Genomic DNA, 19,950 nt, shown 5'->3' with positions numbered 1-19,950 from the left:
GAACCAGTCTAAGTGGTGAGTTAAAACCAGAGGGGGGACCTTGAGTGGGTAGTGAAGTCTTGCTTTTGGATTGCTGGTTTGAATTTTGGGGGCTTTTCCTTTTAGCTTTTCAATCACCTTTTTCTGTCACTTTTTAAATAGCTTTTTTTTTTCTTTGGTTCCTTCAGACTACCAATTAAGGGGAGTGGTTAATTTCTCAGAGGTGCTTGAGGCCTTTATAACCTGGTGTAGGATTCATGGTGAGCCTGCTCATTTGTGAGGCTGTTGGAACTCTGTGTAAGTGGAACCTGTCTAAGTGGTGCATTAAAGCCAGAGGGGGGACCTTGAGTGGGTAGTGAAGAAGTCTTACTTTTTGATTGCTGGTTTGCATTTTTGGGGCTTTTCCTTCTAACTTTTCAATCACTTTTTTCTGTCACTTTTTAAATAGCTTTTTTTTTCTTTGGTTCCTTCAGACTACAAATTAAGGGGAGGGGTTAATTGCTCACAGGTGCTTGAGGCCTATATTGCCCTGTAGGACTCATAGTGAGCCTGCTCATTTGTGAGGCTGTTAGTACTCTGTGTAAGTGTAACCAGTCTAAGTGGTGAGTTAAAACCAGAGGGGGGACCTTGAGTGGGTAGTGAAGAAGTCTTGCTTTTTGATTGCTGGTTTGCATTTTGGGGGATTTTCCTTTTAGCTTTTCAATCACCTTTTTCTGTTACTTTTTAAATAGCTTTTTTTTGTTTTTTTCTTTGGTTCCTTCAGACTACCAATTAAGGGGAGTGGTTAATTGCTCCCAGGTGCTTGAGGCCTATATAACCTGTTGTAGGACTCATAGTGAGCCTGCTCATTTGTGAGGCTTTTGGAACTCTGTGTAAGTGGAACCAGTTGCTTCTTGGCCTTTTGGCTAAGATCAAGTGTAGTATCGACTTTAGCCCTTAGGGGTGTCTCTGCTTCACAGCTAGGATGTTGAGAACCACTTGCATCTATCCAAGCCAATTGGTCCTTGTGGGGTACCCTCTGCTCGGCCTGGTAGGATCCAAGATTAAATTCAGCTTCACCTACTTGCTGCTATTGGGTTAGAGGCTTAGCCCCCACAGGGAACGAGATTGCGGTCTTCCTTCCTCCCCCACTCCGCATTACAACCTCCGGGCAGTAGATGCTAGAGCCTTTGTAAAGGCTACGAAATGATCGTAGACATCAAGGAACCAGAAGGAAGCTGCCTAAGAACATCTGAAGCGACATCCAACTCCTTGACGATGGGGAAGAGCGACAAGAAGACCAGCAAGGAGAAGAAGAACCCCGTTCCAGCCACTTTCTCCAAGCCCGGGAATGCCACTGCCTCAACCCCCGCCTCTACCCCGGCCGGCACCAGCCGACCAGGACCAGTCAAGCCAGACCAGCCTGCAGACGGGCTCCCAGCATTGGAGCCTTGGATGAAGCAGACGGTCGTGCTGCAGCTGAAGGAGGCTGACGGAAGAGTCCCTGACATGACCCCAGAGATCTTCGGAAAGAAGATGATTCTGCAACAGGGGTTCAGCAAAGCGGAGACTCTTTCTGTGCAGGCCTTCACAAGAGTTATATTCTTTATAACTTTTGTGTCATTTCAGGTTCGCAGAAGATACTGGGAGATGGTGAAGACCAGTGGCCCTGAATCCCCTTTCCGGAAGTTCACTGCGATCTGCCCCATAACATGGGATGAAAAGCGGGTGACAGTGGCCATGAGGAACCCCCATACCAGTGGAAAGGACATAGCCACCTACCTCCAGAGGTTCTGCACCGTAGTGAAGGACCCGATCCAAATCTTCGATGCTAACGGCTTCTGGATAGGTAAGTGCTCTGTGCTCTGCAAACTGAGGAAAGACCCTTCGGGGGACATCCAGCACCTGCAGCCTTTCTTCTCCCTGGGATCATCCGCAGGAATCCTTTACTACCCTGGCATACCCCACAACTGTAACAAGTGTGGGCAGCCGGGACACATAGGTAAGGATTGTACAGAGCTTGCTTGCAAGTTCTGTAGGGTTACAGGCCACAAGACCAAGGACTGTCCGAGGTCCAAAGCCTGCAACCTCTGCGGATTGGCAGAGCATGTCTTCAGACACTGCCCCCAGAGGACCCGAACCTACGCTGGAACCCTGATCCAGGGTAAGCCATCCGGGAGGAAGCTGCCAGAAAAACCAAAGAAACCAAAGGAACCTCGAAAGGCCACAGCTAAGTCCACTCCCGCCCCCCCTGCCCCACCTCGTACCCCTGCCCCACCCCCTGCCTCCAGCACACCCCCTCTGTGCCGGAGGAACCCCTCCCCCCTGAACCTGTCCTCCCTGGAGGACTTCCCCACCGTCCCACCCCCACCAGTGGCCCAAAAGGAAGCCGGAAACGGAAGCCAGAGAGCCCAACAGCTGAGGAACCTGCCACCTCCACCAAATGGCCCAATGGGGTCCAACGTGACAGCAATGGACCAGAGCAAGTAGTGGAGGACTTAGAGTCTGCAGGAGAGGAGGAGGAGATTGTGGTCGACCCCGAGCATGACCTCCCCCCCCAACGTCCACATCAGCCAGCAGATGATGGAGTCTGTCCTTGAGGAGCTGGGCCTGGCCCAGAACACAGGAGAGGCAGAAGACGCAACGGAAGAGCAACCCCCCCTCCGGGGAGTTAAGTTCGGACCCTTGTTAACTAGACCCTCATACCCTTTTTTATTATGGCTGGGATCTCAATCTTTTCCATTAATGTGAGGAGTATCAAGGATACATCTAGAAGGCAAGCGGTCCTGACCTTTCTTTCAAGTCAGCAGAGTGATGTCTACATGCTTCAGGAGTGCGCTCTTCCTCCCTTGAGGAGGTACACTCATCTGTCCTCCCAGTGGACCCTTGGTCCCTCCTACTGGTCCGGGGGTGGTGATTGCAAGTCTGCAGGAGTAGCCATTCTGGTCAGGGGTGGGCGCTTCATGGTTGACTCTATCCATGAGCTAGCCTGTGGCCGTCTTTTGGTCATAGATGGCTCATGGGTGGAAGAGCCAGTTAGGGTCATCAACGTGTACGCCCCCCAGACAAGAATGCGCGGCTGGAACTTTTCCAGACCCTGCGGACCCAACTCATCACCACCAGAACAGTAGTGATCGGCGGTGATTTTAACTGTCCGATTGAGGAGGATGGGCGCAGCTCCAGTATATACGCAAAACATGATGCTACTTCTAGGCTGCTCAAGGAGATGATCTCGGAGGCCTCCTTGCAGGACGCTGTGGGATCCATAGGGAAAGGGACTGTGAACTATTCGTGGTGCCGACCCGATGGATCTGTGCGTTCCAGGATTGACTTCGTGCTCACTTCAAGGACAGTCTAGCATTGTGAGTTCTCCATGGTCCCCTGCTTTTTCTCTGACCAAAGGGCTATTCACTTTCTGGGTGACCTGGGCGAGGGCTTCGCCCGCGGACCGGGTTCCTGGAAGCTGAATAGCATCCTGCTGGAAAACGAGGAATTGATGGGGGAACTCCGGGAGACCTATGCCACCTGGACGGAGGAAAAGAGATTCTTCGGAAGGGTAAGTGATTGGTGGGAGTTTGTGAAGGTTAAGCTGCATAGCTTCTTTCAGGCAAGGGGACGCCAGCGTGTGTGTGCCAGGAGGAGGGAACTCAGGAGACTGCAGCATCAGTTGCAGTCCCTGCAGGACCTTCAGCACTGTGGCTGGGACGTTAGGCAGGACCTGGCGGACACCAAGAAGAGCCTGAAAGGACACTTCGAGGAAGAATCCAGGCACATTGTCTTCCGTGCCAAGGTGGTGAATCTTGAGAAAGGTGAGAAGTGTAATGCCGCGTACACACGGTCGGACTTTTCATCTACAAAAGTCCGACAGCCTGTCCGACAGACTTCCGGCGGACTTTCGGCGGACTTGCAGCAGACTTTCTAACGAACGGACTTGCCTACACACGACCACACAAAAGTCCGACGGATTCGTACGTGATGACGTACACCGGACTAAAATAAGGAAGTTCATAGCCAGTAGCCAATAGCTGCCCTAGCATGGGTTTTTGTCCGTCGGACTAGCACACAGACGAGCGGATTTCGGGGTCCGTCGTAGTTACGACGTAAAGATTTGAAGCATGTTTCAAATCTAAAGTCCGTCGGATTTGAGGCTGAAAAAGTCTGCTGAAAGTCCGGAGAAGCCCACACACGATCGGATTACCAGCCAGCTTTAGTCCGTCGGCGTCCGTTGGACTTTTGTAGACGAAAAGTCCGACCGTGTGTACGCGGCATAATTCTTTCTTTTTCAGGAAACTCCACTCAGGACACACACCCTTGTCAGAGCTGCGTGACGAGACCGGAACACTCCAGAAGGGGAAGAAGGCTGTGATGCAAGTGGTCAGCGACTACTACACCAACCTCTACTCCCCAAAAGAAACGGACACACAGGCGGCTGACAGGTTCCTGTCAGGTATCTCTAACCAAATTGATCCTGCAGTTTCATCAACCGTTAATGCCCCTTGGTGTTGGAGGAGCTGCACTCTGCTGCTAAATCCTTTAGGCGAGGCAGGACCCCGGGCTGCGATGGTCTCCCAGTTGAGCTCTATGTAGCACTGTGGGATCTCGTGGGCCCGGACCTGCTTGAGCTGTACGAGGAGATGGTGGAGGGCAGAATGCCTCCATCACTGAGGGAGGGGATGATCACGATTTTGTATGAGCGGAAGGGGGAGAGATTGGATCTTAAAAATTGGCATCCGATCTCTCTTCTGAATGCGGACTACAAAATCCTCGCCAAGGTCCTGGCCAACAGGCTGAAGTCTGTCATCGGACAGATCATCCACCCGGATCAGACTTGCGGCATTCCTGGTCGCATGATTGCGGACAGCCTTGCGCTGTCCGCAATCCTGCGTCCAGTACATTCATGGCCGCCGTGTGCACACGGCCCTGGTCAGTCTTGACCAGCAGAAGGCCTTTGACCATGTCTCCCACGAGTTTATGTGCAGAGCTCTGCGCAGGTTTGGTCTTGGGGAAATGTTTTGTTCGTATGTGGACATAATGTACACTGACATTTCTAGTTTGGTGCTGGTAAATGGCTGGAAAACTGACCCCTTTCCAATCTTGTCTGGGGTCAGACAAGGCTGCCCTCTCTCACCTCTGCTTTTTGTTTGTTGTATAGAGCTCTTCGCCCGAAGCATCAGACGGAACCCAGAGATCAGAGGGATCACCGCACCAGGACCGGACAGACGGGAGGTTAAGTGCTCACTCTACATGGACGACGTGACGGTGTTCTGTGCTGATCGGCGATCCATCGACACACTCGCCCAGACCTGTGAGGACTTCGGCCAAGCTTCAGGGGCAAAGGTCAACTGTGGGAAGTCAGAAGTCATGCTCTTCGGAAAGTGGTTCCTGCCTTCTTCTGAACCCATTCCTTTCAGCGTCAAGACGGACTTCATCAAAACCCTTGGGGTCTGGTTTGGAGCTGAGGGCGCAGCCCTGAAGTCCTGGGAGGAAAGACTGTCAAAGATGCGACAGAAGTTTGGACTTTGGAGCCTCAGAACTCACCATCGAAGGTAAAACACTGGTGCTCCGCAGCGAGATCCTCCCTGTGTTGCAGTACCTCGCCCAGGCCTGGCCCCCCCGGTTAACACCTGTAAGGCCATCACCAGGGCGGTGTTTCACTTCATCTGGAGCTCCAAAATGGACAGAGTGAAGCAGGCGGTTATCTTCAAGGAACCCCTCAAAGGCGGTAAGGGCGTGCCCGACATCGCTACCCTACTGAGAGTGTGCTTTGCTTGTAACTGCATCTGCAGGACATTGGTTGACAGAACTGTGGACTCTGGTGGTAACTCCATGTCCCGTTTTTTCCTCCTGTCTCTTTGGAGGACCCTTGGATGGGACAAATGGGACAGCTCCATCCCCTACAACTGGGACACCCCTTGGTACTACTTGGACACATTCAAGTTTATTAAGGAGCTGGGGCTACATGGAGTGAAGCCCAACTTGTGGAAGCCAAAAACTATCCACAAGTTGATTAGAGCATCGGACATTGTTGAGACTGTTCCAGGCCTCCCTTCAGCCACTTGTAAAGTGGTCTGGAGGAATGTTTCTTCAAAGAGACTCACCAACAGGCACAAAGATTTGGCATGGATGGCAATCCAGGGGGGTTGCCACTCCGGACATTCATGCATGCCAGAAACCTGTGCAGATACAGGCACTGCCCCTTTTGCATCATCCAGAAGGAAACTGCTCTGCATGTTTTCTGGGAGTGCCCCTTTGCACAGGACCTGTTGAGGGCCCTGGAACCTGAACTCAAAGACTTTGTACCACAGACTGCTATCACACACTTTGGTGTGTTGAATGGACTCTTCTGTGGAACTCATTCAAAGGAGGACATTGACGGTGTCTGGCGGGTGCTGTGTTGCTTTAAGGACACTTTATGGTGCGCCAGAAAGCGCCTCATCCACCAGCGGGAGAGGATGTCCATCGAGGACTGTCACAGACTGGTCCACAGTCTGCTCAGAGACTACCACTTGATGGACTTCAAGGAGGAAGAGGAGGTCTGAAGATTTCCCCTCCCACCCGTGTATCCTTTGGCAGTTGAAATAAAGCTTCGGGCCTGTGAACTCTTTTCTCCCTCCCCTACCCCACCTTCTCCACCCCCCCAACACACCCGTTGCACATTTGAATGTTATTAGACTGTATGACCTGACTTTTGTGACATATGTTTGAAGTAATGCTTGCAGGGTAATGCGGCATCATGCATGATGTGATGTTTCGGGGTATTATTACTCTGCACAACACATTAGGCATCATACCACAGGATGAATGTAATTTATTTGTATGCTTGGCAATGTATTGTTATGTAGTGTATTTATGCGCTGCGTCGCAGTACAGATTGGAATGTACCCTGTTTAAGTACTTGTTTTTTCGTATATTTTCTTACAAAATAAAGTATACATTTTCAATCAAAAAAACAGTCTAAGTGGTAGGTTAAAACCAGAGGGGGGACCTTGAGTGGGTAGTGAAGAAGTCTTGCTTTTTAATTGCTGGTTTGCATTTTTGGGGCTTTTCTTTTTATCTTTTCAATCACCTTTTTCTGTCGCTTTTTAAATAGCTTTTTTTTTCCTTTGGTTCCTTCGACTACCAATTAAGGGGAGTGGTTAATTGCTCACAGGTGCTTGAGGCCTATATAACCTGGTGTAGGACTCATAGTGAGCCTGCTCATTTGGAGGCTTTTGGAACTCTGTGTAAGTGGAACCAGTCTAAGTGGTGAGTTAAAGCCAGAGTTTAAAACAGGAGGTTATAACAGGGGTCATAGTACCTGTGTAGTGTGAGTACCTGAGTGTTGTTTGAGTAGTGTGTGTGGATCGTTAGTACTTGTGTATTGTGTACTGTATACTTGTGTATTGCAAGTGCACGTAGGACATGTAGGCCTGCGAGTGCACGTAGGTCTGCGAGTGGCCTGCGAGTGCACGTAGGTCTGCGAGTGGCCTGCGAGTGCACGTAGGTCTGTGAGTGGCCTGCGAGTGCACGTAGGTCTGTGAGTGGCCTGCGAGTGCACGTAGGTCTGTGAGTGGCCTGCGAGTGCACGTAGGTCTGCGAGTGGCCTGTGAGTGGACATAGGTCTGTGAGTGGACGTAGGTCTGTGAGTGGCCTGCGAGTGCATGTAGGTCTGCGAGTGCACGTAGGTCTGCGACTGTTCTGCGAGTGCACGTAGGTCTGTAACTGTTCTGCGAGTGCACGTAGGTCTGTGAGTACCTGTGTATTGTCTTGTTGTGTACCTGTGTATTGTCTTGTTGTGTACCTGTGTATTGTCTTGTTGTGTACCTGTGTATTGTCTTGTTGTGTACCTGTGTATTGTCTTAAGTATTAGTGCCAGGAAGCTAGCTGTTAGGTAATTTGGACAGGGTATAATCCCCAATCCTCACTAAATTTAATAAGTACGATGCCCGGCGTGTGTGGCGAGGCGATTCTTTGTACATCTTGTTGCATGTATGCGTTCCTTGATCATCCAATCGAGGGTGAATACTGCTGTGCAAAATTTAAGCACATTGTTTCCGTGGAAGCCCAGGTTCAGAATCTGGGGAAGCAACTGTCAGCACTGAGAAGTCCCTCCATACTAAAGGAGAGCCAGGAACATACACGGCAGGTGCCCGCAGGGGCCAGCACAGAGGCGGGTGGAGACAAAGAGGTGCAGGCACTAGCAAAGAGTAGATGGGTGACAGTCAGGAAGGGTAGAGGGGGAAGTGCCAGGGAGGCCGATCCAGGACTGGAGCATCCCAATAAGTATGCTCCATTCAATGACATTGGTGAAACCAGTCAGGGACCAGCACTGCTGGAGCTGAGGGACTCTACTAGCTGCCGGGGGAAGAACTCCTCCAGTGAGAGTGGGGGGGCAGCGAAGGGAAAGGAAAGACAGATTATGGTGGTAGGGGACTCAATTCTTAGAAGGACAGAGAGGGCAATCTGTAACCAAGACCTGAAGCACCGAACAGTATGTTGTCTACCAGGCACTCGGATTCGGCACATCACGGATCTTGTGGACAGATTACTGGGAGGGGCTGGGGAAGACCCAGCTGTCATGGTGCACGTTGGCACCAATGACAAAGTCAGAGGCAAATGGAGTGTCCTAAAGAACGATTTTAGGGACTTAGGAGCTAAATTGAGGAAAAGGACCTCCAAGGTAGTATTCTCAGGAATACTACCGGTACATCAAGCCACACCAGAAAGGCAGAGGGAGATTAGGGAAGTAAACAAGTGGCTGAAGAGCTGGTGTAGTAAGGAAGGGTTTGGATTCCTGGAGGACTGGGCCGACTTCTCAGTCGATAACCGGTACTATAGAAGGGATGGACTGCACCTAAATGAGGAGGATGAAGATGGCCAAAAAGTTAGAGGGGTTTTTAAACTAGGTGATGGGGTGGAGGGTCCAGAGGTAGAGATAGTCAGTGCGGAAGATATTCCAGAGGGTAGTATTGGGGGAATTAGTGGTAGGTTGACCAAAGCACAAAAACACAAGGTAAGTATAGTAGCTAGTCCTAGTTGCAATCTCGAAACACCCAATACGAGGACAATATGCGACCGGTCTAAACTATGTGGCATGTTCAATGCCAGGAGCATGGCGGACAAGATGGGTGAACTAGAGATACTGTTGTACGAGGAGGATTTGGATTTTGTTGCTGGTTCAACAGCTCTCATGATTGGCTGGCAAACATTCAAGGGTATACCCTTTACCGCAAGGATAGAGAGGGTAAAATAGGGGGAGGGGTATGCCTATATATCAAGAATAATGTACAAGTGAATGTGAGAGATGACATCACTGAGGGAGCTAGGGAGGAGGTGGAATCCTTATGGGTAGCGCTCCAAAGGGATGAAGCTAAGGGGAAAATAATACTGGGAGTATGCTATAGGCCCCCTAACCTGAGGGAGGAAGTGGAGACAGATCTCCTATCACAATTTGAATTAGCAGCAAGGATGGGAAGTGTTATCATAATGGGGGATTTTAATTATCCAGACATAGACTGAGCGGAAGGAAACCGCGCATTCATTTAAGGCTCGCCAGTTCCTTAATGTCTTGCAGGACAATTTTATGGGTCAGATGGTAGACGCACCAACTAGAAATAAAACATTACTGGATCTACTGATTACCAACAATCCAGACCTGATCATGGATGTGGAAATACGGGACAATTTAGGTAAAAGCGATCACAGGTCAATTAGTTTCAGTATAAATCACACAAATAGGAAACATAAAGGGAATACAAAGACACTGAATTTCAAAAGAGCCAACTTCCCTAAACTACAAACCTTGCTAAAAGGCATAGATTGGGATAAAATATTAGGAACAAAGAATACGGAGCAGAGATGGGTTTGCTTTAAGAGTATATTAAATAAGGGCATTAGCCAATGTATCCTATTGGGTAATAAATTTAAAAGAGCCAACAAAAGTCCTGGATGGCTTAACTCCAATGTAAAAATGCATATAAAAGCAAAGGAGAAGGCCTTCAAAAAATACAAGGTTGAGGGATCATCCTCCGCATTCAGACTTTATAAAGAATGCAACAAGAAATGTAAGGGTGCAATTAGGACGGCTAAGATAGAACATGAAAGACACATAGCGGAGGAGAGCAAAAAAAATCCCAAGAAATTCTTTAAGTATGTAAACAGTAAAAAAGGGACGACAGACCATATTGGCCCCATAAAGAATGAGGAAGGACATCTGGTTACAAAGGATGGGGGGATGGCGAAGGTATTGAATTTATTCTTCTCCTCAGTCTTCATAAGTGAATCGGGGGGCTTCAGTAACCAAAACTGCAGTGTTTATCTTTATGACACAAAACAGGAAGCACCTCCATGGTTAACAGAGGACAGAATTAAAACTAAAGGTAGATAGGAAATGGGTACAGCGCTGCTCCGATGATGTTGAAAAGATATTTACACCATAAGCAGCTAACACACCTCTAAGACAAAGAAGTAAAAAATCGGCAAATATAAAAATAGTGTAGCGCTAAGTGTCAGAGTAGGGAATTTTAAAGAGAAGCCATCTTACAATGGCCAAAAAAATAAACCAAAACAAAAAATGCTTCAAAAAATCCAATAAAAAGTGACTCAATGAAAAAATAAATTAATAAATATAGCAAAGTGACATGTAATACATATTGGCAAATACACCAGTGAGAGGTAAAAATGAAACCAGAGTATAAATGTATATATAAATAATAAATCAACTGTGAATAGAGTCCATATATATTCAAAAAATATGTATAATCCTGATGAGAGTCAAAAACCACCACCAACAGTCTCTGAGGATTAGCTGATGAAGACAACACCGGAGTGTCACTGATGGGTAAGGACGGTAAATACCCCAAATCGATTGTGACGTCTAAGTGTGTATCAAAACCATCACCATAGCATCTGAAGAGGCTTACCGGAAGCAAGGGACTTGAACAGACATATGTCTTACAAGTCAAAAAGGCTTGTTTAGCCACCAAGGCTAGCAGGATAGGACATCAGATATCCGCAGCTTCGAATGGGGAAGGAGGGGGATCTGCCAACAGCTTCACCCGTCCGGACGTATCAGCAGGTCAACCAGATGTTTTCAGTTGAAACCATGAGAAGGAAGACTCACATGGCATGATATCGTTTAAAAAGCATGCATTTATTCAAAGCAATAAAAAAGAACACTCACATGGTATGAGGAAATAGACAGCTTAAATAATATCGAACGCGGTGATCATAGGGTGGACCCTCTATGATCACCGCGTTCGATATTATTTAAGCTGTCTATTTCCTCATACCATGTGAGTGTTCTTTTTTATTGCTTTGAATAAATGCATGCTTTTTAAACGATATCATGCCATGTGAGTCTTCCTTCTCTCATGGTTTCAACTGAAAACATCTGGTTGACCTGCTGATACGTCCGGACGGGTGAAGCTGTTGGCAGATCCCCCTCCTTCCCCATTCGAAGCTGCGGATATCTGATGTCCTATCCTGCTAGCCTTGGTGGCTAAACAAGCCTTTTTGACTTGTAAGACATATGTCTGTTCAAGTCCCTTGCTTCCGGTAAGCCTCTTCAGAGGCTATGGTGATGGTTTTGATACACACTTAGACGTCACAATCGATTTGGGGTATTTACCGTCCTTACCCATCAGTGACACTCCGGTGTTGTCTTCATCAGCTAATCCTCAGAGACTGTTGGTGGTGGTTTTTGACTCTCATCAGGATTATACATATTTTTTGAATATATATGGACTCTATTCACAGTTGATTTATTATTTATATATACATTTATACTCTGGTTTCATTTTTACCTCTCACTGGTGTATTTGCCAATATGTATTACATGTCACTTTGCTATATTTATTAATTTATTTTTTCATTGAGTCACTTTTTATTGGATTTTTTGAAGCATTTTTTGTTTTGGTTTATTTTTTTGGCCATTGTAAGATGGCTTCTCTTTAAAATTCCCTACTCTGACACTTAGCGCTACACTATTTTTATATTTGCAGAATTAAAACTAGACTTGAGAAACTTAACATTAATAAATCACCGGGACCAGATGGCTTGCATCCGAGGGTACTTAGGGAACTCAGTCAAGTGATTACCTGACCGTTGTTCCTAATTTTTACAGACAGTCTACTGACTGGAATGGTAACAGCTGAAAAAAAGCCAATATAGCACCAATATTTAAAAGGGGCCCAAAATACATACCTGGGAATTACAGACCAGTTAGCCTAACATCAATAGTATGTAAACTCTTGGAGGGGATAATAAGGGACTATATACAAGATTTTAGTAATGAGAATGGTATCATTAGCAGTAATCAGCATGGATTCATAAAGAATCGTTCTTACTAACCTTCTATGAGGAGGTGAGTTGCCATCTAGATAAAGGAAGGCCCGTGGACGTGGTGTATCTGGAATTTGTAAAAGCATATGACACAGTTCCCCATTAATGTTTACTGTACAAAATAAGGTCCGTTGGCATGGACCATAGGGTGAGTACATGGATTGAAAACTGGCTACAAGGGCAAGTTCAGAGGGTGGTGATAAATGGAGAGTACTCAGAATGGTCAGGGGTGGGTAGTGTGGTTCCCCAGGGTTCTGCGCTGGAACCAATCCTATTTAATGTGTTCATAAACGACCTGGAGGATGGGATAAACAGTCCAATCTCTGTATTTGCAGATGATACTAAGCTAAGCAGGGCAATAACTTCTCTCGCAGGATGTGGAAACCTTGCAAAAAGATCTGAACAAATGAATGGGGTGGGCAACTACATGGCAGATGAGGTTCAATGTTGAAAAATGTAAAATAATGCATTTGGGTGGCAAAAAATATGAATGCTATCTATACACGGGGGGGGGGGGGACCTCTGGGGGAATCTAGGATGGAAAAGGACATGGGGATCCTAGTAGATAGGCTCAGCAATGGCATGCAATGCCAAGCTGCTGCTAACAAAGCAAACAGAATATTGGCATGCATTAAAAAAGGGATCAACTCCAGAGATAAAATGATAATTCTCCCACTCTACAAGACTCTGGTCTGGCCGCACCTAGAGTATGCTGTCCAGTTCTGGGCACCAGTCCTCAGGAAGGATGTACTGGAAATGGAGTGAGTACAAAGAAGGGCAACAAAGCTAATAAAGGTTCTGGAGGATCTTAGTTATGAGGAAAGGTTACGTGCACTGAACTTATTCTCTCTGGAGAAGAGACGCTTGAGAGGGGATATGATTTCAATATACAAATACCGTACTGGTGACCCCACAATAGAAATAAAACTTTTTTGCAGAAGAGAGTTTAACAAGACTCGTGGCCACTCATTAAAATTAGAAGAAAATAGGTTTAACCTTAAACTACGTAGAGGGTTCTTTACTGTAAGAGCGGCAAGGATGTGGAATTCCCTTCCACAGGTGGTGGTCTCAGCGGGGAGCATCGATAGCTTCAAGAAACTATTAGATAAGCACCTGAATGACCGCAACATACGGGGATATACAATGTAATACTGACACATAATCACACATGGGTTGGACTTGATGGACTTGTGTCTTTTTTTGACCTCGCCTACTATGTAACTACTGTATGTAACCTTACATAATGCATGCCTGGACCACTAATTCATTACCGCAGGACCGCATGCTATATTTAGGGAAAATGTGTCCGAACACATAAAGTGTTACTAAACCCAGGACCCTGCACTCACTATATCTGGTCTCCCAAAGCACACAGAACATGCAAATACAATTATTTTAGTAAATAGAAACTGATAAATACCTTTTCTCATCAGCAGTTAGAGCAGTCTTGTGACCTCTATCAGTGTCCAGCCAATCACTGGTTAAAGCTTGTAGGAAAAGTTTTCTGACTGTCCTATGAGACTGCAAGACCCCTTATCCTCTGTCTGGACAGAGCTGATTGGCCCTGTGCTAATCACAAAAATCTCTTTAGCAATACATACCAAACTGAGCTCATGCAGCCTGACTCCATAGACTCTGTGTTATCAGGAAATTATTAGTGGACAGTGGAAGGAGGGGAGGATCAGAGAAGACAGAATCAAACAGCCTTTTTACACAATGTGGAGGATTAACCCCTTAGGTTCCACAGTGAGTATAACAAGCATGATTTACTGCATATACAGACTGATTTTACTGTTGTGGGTTTATTAACACTTTAAGTACCACATGCGAGATGCTTTTGAGAATGGAGCCTACTGTTTTTTTGGGGTTTTTTTGGTGGGGGTCGCCCATTAACATCTATACTAGACCCTCATCTCGGATAAGGGTCTGGTATAGATGAAGGGAATCCCTGGCCACTTTGTTTACAAAGAGATGTAAGCACTAGCGTGAAGGGGTGCAGGAGTTGCCATAGCAACCCCGTATTTAGCTCCAGGAAGCCCGTGGCTCTCTGCTCTCATTGTACATGCTGTTTTTTTCAAACACAAAATCCTGGAAACAGAATCCAGGTCCAATTTGCCTTGTGTCTCCCAGGGCCCCAGCTGAGCTTTGTAATCCAGTCCAGAGCTTCTAGTTTTCTAGGTCTGCATCCCAGGAGAGGAGCTTCTGTAACCCAGGTAAGAGACACGCTGCTGTGCAGGAGAGTTCTCTCATGGGGGCACAGATTAGAACAGGCACACTGACACTGCATCTGGCCTGCCAGCACAGACACAACACAGACTCACAGACAGAAAAGTTTTGTAATGTAAATGATCCTAACACCTCCTGAGGGCCCCACTCCCCCCACCAACCTGAAATGGGGACTTATGTTGAGAGGTACTCTGCTGTGATGGAGGGGGCTCTGATGTGAAATGGGGGCTCTGATTTGAAATCTGGGCTCTGAGGTGATGGAGGGGACTCTGATGTGAAATGGGGACTCTAATGTGATGAAGGGGGCTCTGATGTGAAATCTGGGCTCTGATGTGAAATCTAGGCTCTGATGTAATGGAGGGGGCGCTGGTGTGATATTTTGGGTTCTGATGTGATATTTTGGGCTCTGATGTGAAATCTGGGCTCTGATGTGAAATCTGGGCTCTGATGTGAAATCTAGGCTCTGATGTAATGGAGGGGGCGCTGATGTGATATTTTGGGCTCTGATGTGATGGAGCGGGCTCTGATGTGAAATCTGGGCTCTGATGTGATGGAGGGGACTCTTCAGTGCTAATGGGGGCTCTGATGTGATGATGAGGGCTCTGATGTGAAATCTAGGCTCTGTTGTGATATTTTGGGCTCTGATGTGATATTTTGGGCTCTGATGTGAAATCTGGGCTCTGATGTGAAATCTGGGCTCTGATGTGATGGAGGGGGCTCTTCAGTGCTAATGGGGGCTCTGATGTGAAATGGAGACTTTGATGTGATGAAGGGGGCTCTGATGTGAAATCTGGGCTCTGATGTGAAATATAGGCTCTGATGTGATATTGGGGGAGTCTGCAGTGACGGAGGGGGCTCTGATGTGATAATGGGGGCTCTGATGTGATAATGGGGCTCTGATGTGATAATGGGGGCTCTGATGTGAAATGGAGACTTTCATGTGATGAAAGGTGGTCTGATGTGAAATGGGGACTCCGATGTGATAATGAGGGCTCTGATGTGAAATCTAGGCTCTGATGTGATATTGGAGACTCTGATGTAATAATGGGGGATCTGATGTAAAATCTGCCACTTCTATGTGGACAATTATTACACAAGGTTGCCACTTTTTAGTCACCTTTTTGATTGTGGAATTGGTGCATGTGGCACTGTGCGATCTAATAGCCAGCGCTTCCCCAACGGCTGTGGATTCCTGACTTAGACAGGGGGAGAAAGCCTGCTTGAAGTGTAATAATTTGCTCGCAGTGAAGTGGAGGGATAATCGGAATGTTTTTGTTCTGTCCTCCCTTCACGCAGATACGACAGTCCAAATTCCAACGGCGACTGGTGGTGTTGAGAAAACCCTCTGTGTCCACAAATACAACCTTAATATAAGAGGGGTGGACTTCAAGGACCAGTTGATGGCACCATACTTAAATGCCCGTACGGCCAGACGCTGGTACAAAAAAGTGTCTGTATACCTATTGGCTCTGCTGAACGCTTATGTGCTATACAAAGCATCAGGACAAACTGGATCCTTGTTTAAATTCCAGGAAGAGATTGTCACAACTCTTCTGTTTCCAGACGGTGTTGTACCCCATCTTCCCAACACAAATGCAGTGACCCAGCTGCATAAGAGGCATTTTCCATATGCCATCCCTGGTACCCCTACCCAACGAGCACCCCAAAGAAGATGTCGTGTCTGTAGCAAGCGCAGATATAGGCATGACACCCAATATTATTGTCCCTCCTGTCCTGGCCAACCTGGTCTCTGCATCAGTGAATGTTTCCATCGCTACTACACACTAGTGGAATGTTAGCCTAGGGTACAGCACGACACAGTCTAGGACACACTTTCACAGGGTCTCCAAAGATGCTATCGCATTTTGAGAGACCCGAACCTGTAATCTTTATTTTATGTTCTTCTACTCCTCTCTCTTCTACCTCAGCTCTTTACTCCCATCTATCTCCTCTACCTTCGCTCCTCTTCACTAATTAGCCGTCATATAGTCCATTACTAGATTTTATCCAACATTACCATATTTTACCAAAACTTTTGTGGTGTACCTCTGTGCTTATATGTTATTTTTTCTCTTTTGTGTATAATTAAGTTCCACAACCCATTGTTTATGGGTTGATGGGTCAGCGTATACCCATTTTTGTAAAATGACTTTACATGCTAAGTATAGGGATCTTATTCACATAGTATGCATCTCCACTGGTAGTGCTCCATCAGGTATTATACCTAATAATGCAAGTTTGGGAGTCTCCATTATCTCAGTGGAGCATAATAAATTTAGAGTTGTAAATACTTTTTCCCAATATCGATAGAGTTTTGGACATCGCCAGACCATGTGAATATGAGAGCCATTAAATATACAGCATAGCGATGTTGTATATTTTTCCCAAGCATAGAGTTTTGTGAAATATAATAAGCCCTAGATATAAGAAAAATCTGAGATATCCTTTGGGAGGGTGGGAGAGATGTCCTAGGAAGTGTTTCCAGAGCACGTGTCCATTCCTCCTCATCTAGATCCTTTATATGTCTTTGCCACCGGGTACAGCTATTTTTGTGTTTTTCAGTATTCTCCATTATTTGTAAAGTGTAGAGTAAAGAAATCCTATTAATCCTCATTTCGTACAGGCAACCGAAGTAGCCTTTGTTAATATTTTAGAATGTTGATATTGTAATTGGAGTTTTGAGCTTTGAACTTGTAGTGCATGACGAATTTGAAGGTATTGGTAGAGGTTGTTGTTCGTTAGCTGGTAGCGGTCTTTTAATATATTAAAAGGAAGCAAAACATCCCCTTCATATAACTGATGAATAAATATTATGCCCACCTTTTTCCAGTCTGAGAATTCCGAAAGTTTAATTAATTCAGAAAGGCAGTCATTATCCCAGATGGGTATATATTTTGTATATCCCTTATGTTGAGTAATATTTCGTACTGCTTCCCATACTCTGTAGATCAGGTGGAAAGTAGGGAACCTTTTTTTATTATAAAAGTGGTAAGCATCTATTAGTTGAACTAGGGGGTATTTTTTAAATTGAGATGCTATTACCTTTTGTAAAGGGTCCTTCACGTCCACTACCTCCCAACCATGCCAATGTTGTTGTAATTGTGATGCGATAAAATATAATCTTACATTAGGTATCGTAATTCCCCCCTTATCAATAGGCTGTTGTAATATTTCAGATCTAATTGTAGGTTTTCCTCCCCTCCACACAAATTCCCTAAAAACTGAATCAATAGTTCTAAGTAATCGTAACTTCAACCATATGGGGCACCTATGCAATATATATAACATCTGGGGCATCCACACCATCTTCACCAGATTCGCCCTCCCTACCATGGACAATGGAAATTTGCCCCATGTTTTACTCAGTTGTCTAAATTTAACAATAAGAGGGAGTATATTCCTAACTATATTCTATAACTTTCGGAGTAATTATCACTCCCAAATATTTAAATGAAGTAACCAGGGCCATCTGATGAGGCTGGCATGGATGTCCCTCATGCTCAGGGTCCACAAGCAGCATTATAGATTTGCCCCAATTAATATTAAATCCAGAAACGGATCCATACAAGTCTATCAAGGACATAACTGCCACCCTTGATGGACCCGTAACCCCCAGAAACACTAAAGCATTATCCGCATAGAGTGCTATCTTATCTTCACCTGTAGATCTACAGAATCCCACAATATTTGTAGACAGGTAGATAGCCTCAGCCAGTGGTTCAATGGCCAGAACAAAAAGAAGTGGGGATAGGGGGGCATCCCTGCCTTGTCCCACTGGTCAACAAAAAAGGGGGCCAATACGCATCCATTCACCTGTACCCATGCACTTGGAGAATCATACAAAAGTTGTATCCATTTAATAAATCTGGGGACAAACCCATATCATTTTAAGCAATTCCACAAAAAACCCTACTCTATACTGTCAAATGCTTTAACCGCATCAAGTGACAATATAGCTCTATTACCCATGTTATCTGTTGGGAGTTGTAAGTTTAAAAATAACCGTCTAATATTATTTGCTGTAGATCTATTAGGAATGAATTCTGATTGATCACAGTGGATTAGTTTGGAGATATATCCTGATAGTCTGGTTGCCAATACCTTTGCCAGCAGCTTAATATCTGACGTTAGCAAAGATATCGGGCAGTATGAATCAGGATTACTTGGGTCTTTATCAGGTTTCAATAAAACAGTAATTACTGCTTCATTCATAGAGGAGAGTAGTGAGCCCACCTCCGTGGCGTAATTAAAAACATCGAGCAATTCAGATAACAGCACTCCTCTGTATTGTTTATATATTTCCCCTGGAAGACCATCTGGACCTGGTTCTTTGTTATTAGGTAAATTAAGTGCTGCATTTCTTAGCTCATCTAATGTTAATCTATTCAAGGACTCCTCCAAATTGGATACCCTGCTCTTATATAATATCTGGTAATATTCCCTAAATACCTCTGCTATCTCTGGGGTAGTGCCAACCCTCTTATTTGAAGATGATTGTATTTTGGTTATGTATGATGCCAGCCGCTGAGCTTTTACAATAGTTGCCTATAAATGTCCTGTTTCCTCTCCCTCCTCAAAATATGGTTGTAGAAAAAATCTTTTATTTTCTGCCTTCTTCCTAGCTGCTGCTGCATAATGTAATTGGCTATGAAGCCATTCCTTTTTTGTATCTTCGTTTGGATTAGTTATATATAAAGACTCGGCCTTAATCATATTATCAGCTAGGGTTTTTTCCCACTGCCTAGATTGTTTCTTAATTTTTGATATCTGGGCAATGAGGAGACCTCGAAGATACGCTTTCATTGCATCCCAGTATATCAAAAGTGAAACTGAAGTTCTATTTATATTCTGATAATTTAATTCAATCATAGTTTCTTCAGATGAAGGAAAGAGTGACAGCCAATATGGGTTCACCTTCCATAGTGTACATCCTAGATTTGTCCTGAAAGAAAAATCTAATATTATAGGGGAGTGATCTAAAATACCCCTAGCCTCATATCTAATATTGCACAGACATAGTAGCATGGAATATGTTCCCAATGCTAAATCTATTCTAGAGAGGGTTTTGTAGCTACTAGAAAAACATGAGATTTACCTATTTGTTGGATTATGTTGTCTCCAGAGATCTATCAATCCCAATTCTGTTATATATCTAGCAAAGGCGGTAGGCCATTAGAAATAAGTATAGACACTCCTCTGGAATATGTTGTATATGTAGAATGAAACTGAGTATTGAACTGGTTTCATTTTAAGTAATGTAACGTCTCAGAGTTTAAATTTGTTTCCTGGAGGCATATTATCGAGGGTGTAAATCTCCCTAGTGAGGTAAACACTGCTTGCTGCTTAGAAGGGCTACCAAGACCCCTTACATTCCATGAAATGAATACTTCATTTAAAGGAGCCATGTCAGATCAATCTCAAATTACCGAACCAAAATGATCAAAC

General features: G+C 45.4%; 2 protein-coding genes across 2 annotated transcripts in view; one reads left to right on the top strand and one right to left on the bottom strand.

Annotated features, from left to right (window-relative positions):
- Window positions 1–19,950, bottom strand: part of TMEM114 (transmembrane protein 114) — a 304,617-nt gene that overhangs the window by 244,203 nt on the left and 40,464 nt on the right. The window lies entirely within an intron of this gene.
- Window positions 1,165–19,480, top strand: LOC141147365 (uncharacterized). Its single transcript, XM_073634603.1, has 2 exons — window positions 1,165–2,221; window positions 19,377–19,480. The coding sequence occupies exons 1-2, from the start codon at window positions 1,165–1,167 to the stop codon at window positions 19,478–19,480; spliced, it is 1,161 nt and encodes a 386-aa protein (XP_073490704.1).

The sequence above is a fragment of the Aquarana catesbeiana genome, linkage group LG06, assembly GCF_042186555.1.
Source record: "Aquarana catesbeiana isolate 2022-GZ linkage group LG06, ASM4218655v1, whole genome shotgun sequence".
Classification (NCBI taxonomy): Eukaryota; Metazoa; Chordata; class Amphibia; order Anura; family Ranidae; genus Aquarana; species Aquarana catesbeiana.
This window is presented reverse-complemented; position numbering and strand designations above follow the sequence as displayed.